Source organism: Alosa alosa, chromosome 9 (assembly GCF_017589495.1).
Source record: "Alosa alosa isolate M-15738 ecotype Scorff River chromosome 9, AALO_Geno_1.1, whole genome shotgun sequence".
Lineage (NCBI taxonomy): Eukaryota > Metazoa > Chordata > Actinopteri > Clupeiformes > Clupeidae > Alosa > Alosa alosa.
In genome coordinates, this window is record NC_063197.1 from 28,784,380 (window position 1) to 28,789,379 (window position 5,000).

Genomic DNA, 5,000 nt, shown 5'->3' on the forward strand with positions numbered 1-5,000 from the left:
ATTATGATGTTCCACTGAGGACTTTAAAATTGCCCACGCCAGAAATGCTTCTTTTGAAGAAGGCTCCAATCGCCAAGCCACGGGCAATTTTAAAGTCCTCAGTTTTCAACTAATTTTGGACATACTTGTGTCCTAAATGAGTATGGTGCTAACATACTTGTCGGCGTTGAAGCCCTCCAGTTCCTCCAGGAGGATGTTTCCGCTGGTCACTGTGTTGTCGGAGTTCGGTAAGATGAGGAACTTGAGGATGGTTCCGCGGCTGGAACCTAAGAAGAGAACGGTGCGATTCCGGTAGGGCCCGGCCTCAGTGTCCACCACCATCTTATTCAGCTGGTACCTGACGATGAGACAAATCAAAACAATCACCAAACACCACCAACGTCATGTCCGGACACTGAGCTGTCTCGGATCTCTCTCGTGTCTGGCATTATTCTCTTATCCCTGCTGAGACACACTCCGGCCGAGATTCAGACATGAAATATTAATCAAACCCCATCTCTGAGCAGGCGGGCGGCCGGAAGAATGCATTAACGTGCAGAGTCATTAATGTAATTAAGCTGGAAACTGCCTCCTCTTGTAACAATAGCACAAGGGATGAACCACTGTGGCGCTCTAAAGTCTTTGCATATGGAATGATAACGCTCTAAAATAAGAAACTCTCTCTCTCTCTCTCTCTCTCCGAGGGGGGATTTCAAACATTTCTCCAAACAGCTTGTGACAGTGATCTTCTCACGGCTCTGGGCCAGCGGGGTATGACGTTCTCCAGCTGCCGCTGGGGGCCCTGCAGCCTGACTCTCCCCGCGGGCAGATCTTCCGCGTCGGAATGGGAGGATGGGGGATGAGCAGTGGTGCTCCAACAATAAACAACCGGTGTTTTCAAAATCTGATGAGTATTTGATGAGAGCGGAAGAGAGAGAAAGAGAGAAAGAGACAGACAGAGAGAGAGAGAGAGAGAGAGAGAGAGAGAGAGAGAGAGAGAGAGAGAGAAAGAGGGAAGAAAAGAGCCTCACCTGACCATGGTCCTCACGATCCAGGGCCTCTGACCTAGCGAGGGCACGGCCTCATCCATCAGGGGGTGGGTCTTGACGAAGGTCAGCATCTCATCCGGGAAGGAGTTGGACGAGTTGTACTTGGAGCCGGGGCCAGCGCAGCCTCCAGGCCTGACAGAAAACAGATGTGTGGTGAGTCAGACTGAGCTGATGCTCATGCACGGGGTTTGCTTTGTCCACTTTTGGTCATAAAGGGTATTCCATGGGTCAGTACCTGGGTTTAGGGAGGAGCTCGTCGGGAAAGGGGGTCCAGATGGATTCCGGGGACTTCTGCTCCTTGAAGCGGCCGTCGAACACTCCGGCCAGCTGCTCCATGTCGAAAGCACACACTGCCGAACCCGGAATACTGCAGGAGGAAGGAGACAGTCGGAGAGAAAGAGAGAGAGAGAGAGAGAGAAGAGGAGAGACAGATGAAGGATATAGAGAGAGGCAGAGAAATAGAGAGAAAGAATGAAAGAGGGAGAGAGTAGTGGAGGACAGAAAAGAGGCCAAGGAAAAGACCAAAACAGAGAGAAAGAGAGAAAGAGAAAGAAAGAGAGAGAGAGAGAGAGAGAGAGAGAAAGAAAGAGAGAGAGAGTTAATTTAACAATAACTTCAACTTCACAGTTAAGAGGGTTGAGGTCCAATCATTAATAATATTGTCTGAGCTTTTTTGCCTGCACTGTAATTCTTCTGCGAGACTCATAAACACGACGGCGTCTGCCAGGATAAGAGCCTCAACGCCACAGGCCATTTTGGGGAGCGCAGCTTGATGAGTTTCAGGATCCATCTCATCAAAAATGAAAGCACATGAGCCAATATAAAACACCGCTTCAATTACAATGTGATGAAACTGGAGCAAAACAAAAATAATAATACTTAAGTGGAAAAAAACGTCTTTTAACAGGAAGGGCAACTTCGCTAATTTCCCGGCTCGTCTCGCAATGCGGAGTGTTCTGGAGTGTTCTTGAACTCTCGTCACCCGCTGAATCTGCGAATGAGGCGGCCTGGGCCGAAACATCTGCTCTGCTCCATCGTCACTGCGGGGAAGTGCATCCTACGCAGCACAGCAGCAGTGCACTGCTCTTCATGCTGGTATGCATAACCAAGAGTCTAGTCTAGTCAGTCCCTGACAGGAAGTCTGACTCAGAGGAGGAGCACACTTCCTGCCAACACAACTCTCTTGTCCTCACGGAGGAGGGCAGAAGGGAAGAGAGTGAGTGTCCCTGGCACAGTGTGACAAAGGCTCTCTTTCTGAGCACAACACATAAACACAGGCAGCCAAGTGAGGTGACTCAGCCTATTCCCCCAGAATAACCCCTCCTCCCTCCTCTCCTCTCCTTCTCACTCTTCCTTTCGATTTTGGTTCCTCTGATTTCTGCAGCTGAAAGGAACATCCAGAAGGTCATTTTGGGTACTCGACAGAACACTCAGAACTCTGACAGGAACAGGAACTATTTTACATTCAAACACATGACAATGCCATGTTTCTGTCCTTGCTTCCATACAGATCAGTAATTGTTGTGACTGCTCTTAGAATTTTGGATGCCATGACAACCTACCATCGGTCTGTCTAAAACGGTAAAAAAAAAATCCTGCCTTCTAACACAGCGTTCTGTGGCAGCGAAGATGTACTGTATGCTATTGCTATCTAATTTATTTACCAAATTATGAAGTTAGCTGTCGGTATTTTGGCAAGTGTGTCCCAACAATAAATAAATGGAGGAGACCCCTGATACCCAATCATTCACTACCACAACAATGCTTAACGCTGGAGTGCTCAAACACAAGCTTGTTGGGCACACTGCCAGCACTATCACTAGAGAAAAAGGAGAAAAACTAATACTCATCTTAGCTTTACTTGAAATCATGAGCCTTAATGTGTATAAATGGGCCCTTGGTGTGGAAACATGCTGCTTGAATATTTTCCTTTGATCTGTTGGGATTCGGGAGCGAGCCCTTAATTACCCCGGATTCCAAGCTCAAATCTGCTTAATATTCACAATAAAATGCCCTCCTGAAATATTTCTGCTTCTGTGCTGTACCCGTACAGCTCTCTGGGGTGAGTTTCTGGGCACCGGGGTCAGGTAAGGTTTAAATAGGATTTTCTGTATTCAACAACATCAACAACAACCACACATTACATTTACATTGCGCTTCTCTAGGCAATCAGATATGGCCCAGATACAGTGCTAACGCTAATGCTAATCTATAAAGGAGATTTGATGTACGTGTGCAGCGTTTTTCGGAAGTGGCTCAGGTGGCACAGCTGGCAGAACTAGAACCCATCTCTCGGGCACCAGATGCCAGCTAGGTGAACAGCAGCATGCTCACTGAGCACTGGGTCCCAGCTGCCACTGCTGCACACAAGCTCTGAGAAAACAATATCCGGAGCACAGTAATCTGGCCTCTACAGGAAAAGACCAGCGGAATTGGCGCCAGCACCAGGATACCAGCACAAGCAGCTGATGTACAGTAGTGTAATGTGCTGGCGATGGCTCTGATGATCTGGCTCTGGTTAGGAATGGGACCCATCCAGTGCTCTACAGTAATCAATCTGAAAAGGCTTTTAGTAGAGTAGGAGTTTTGGTCCAGGTCTATACAGTGTGTGTGTGTGTGTGTGTGTGTGTGTGTGTGTGTGTGTGTGTGTGTGTGTGTGTGTGTGTGTGTGTGTGTGTGTGTGTGTGTGTGTGTGTGTGTGTGTGTGTTTTTTGAGGTCCACTTGGCACACAGAAAATTGGAGCTCTTCTGCAGTTAAACTGCAAGGTGAAGTGCTGCCGATTTTACCCAGAGAGTGTGGAGGCTGTCTCTCTGGACCCGCCCGTCTGTCTCTCTGGCCATCTACCTGCGCTGGCTCAGGAGCTGTCTGTCTCTGTCTGTCTCTCTGTCTGTCTCTTCAGCTGCGCTGGCTCAGGGCTATGTGAGGTCAGGACTTTTCTGTCCGTCTTGAGCTTTCTATCTCTCTCGGTTTCTGCTTGTGTGGGCTCTGGGTTTTGTGAGGATAACAGCTGTCTGTCTGTCTGTCTGTCTATCTATCTATATATCTCTCTAACAGCACTGGTGTTGGGCTATGTGAGATCAGCTCAGTGCTTCTCTACTCTGTTCTGACGTTCTGCTGACTGAAGCCCTGCTTTCACACTGCTGTCAGCTCCACTGAAGGTAGGTGTGTGTGTGTGTGTGTGTGTGTGTGTGTGTGTGTGTGTGTGTGTGTGTGTGTGTGTCTGTGTGTGTGTTTTCAACTTTGGATGTGTCTGTGGGTGGTTGAACTGTGTCCAAGCAAGTGTGTCTGTCAGTATGTGTATATATGTGTATGTGTATGTGTATGTGTATGTGTATGTGTATGTGTATGTGTATGTGTATGTGTATGTGTATGTGTATGTGCATGTGCATGTGTGTGTGTGTGTGTGTGTGTGTTTATGAGAGAGTAGGAGACAGAGAGTATGTGTGTGTGTAAGTCTGTGTGTGTGTGTGTGTGTGAGTGAGTGTGTATGTGTGTGTGTGTGAGAGAGAGAGAGAGAGAGAGAGTTTTGGGGGTGGTGGTTTAATCCTGTCAGAGTGGATTGACTGCGGCCAGTGCTCTGACAGCTCTGTGCTCTCAGTGAGTGGCCACTGTGCTGCTGACACACCAGAACCGTTGAGAGGACGGTGCGTAGCCGAGCCGAGCAAGCGAGCTTTCCACTTTTCACAGGAGAGGGCAGTGCTCAGACGTCCCCCTGAGGTCAGAGCCCAAGCCCAAAATCTCTGCTTTCATGGCGCATGTCCACATGATATACAGTACAGCCGTTACGGTAAATGCTTTATCCAGACTAACTGCCGTTTTCACACAGGCTGAGGAAACACTTGCCCTGTGCAGTAAGAATGGAAATGGCTGGCCACTGCTTGTCTGTTCAAACATTGCTGGTACATGTTTTTGACATGTGATGAACATACCACCCCCACTTCTGTTTAAACGCTGACCCACTCCGGAGAGTG

At 48.4% G+C, this 5,000-nt stretch overlaps 1 protein-coding gene across 1 annotated transcript in view; it reads right to left on the minus strand.

The window, feature by feature from the left end:
* The window catches only part of sema6bb (sema domain, transmembrane domain (TM), and cytoplasmic domain, (semaphorin) 6Bb), a 131,126-nt gene that overhangs the window by 26,068 nt on the left and 100,058 nt on the right, over positions 1-5,000 (minus strand). The window contains exons 11-13 of the mRNA XM_048252907.1: positions 1,264-1,395; positions 1,011-1,160; positions 158-337 (exon numbers count right to left, since the gene is read on the minus strand). Of these exons, the coding sequence (XP_048108864.1) occupies positions 158-337; positions 1,011-1,160; positions 1,264-1,395 (462 nt within the window). The remainder of the gene's footprint in view (positions 1-157; positions 338-1,010; positions 1,161-1,263; positions 1,396-5,000) is intronic.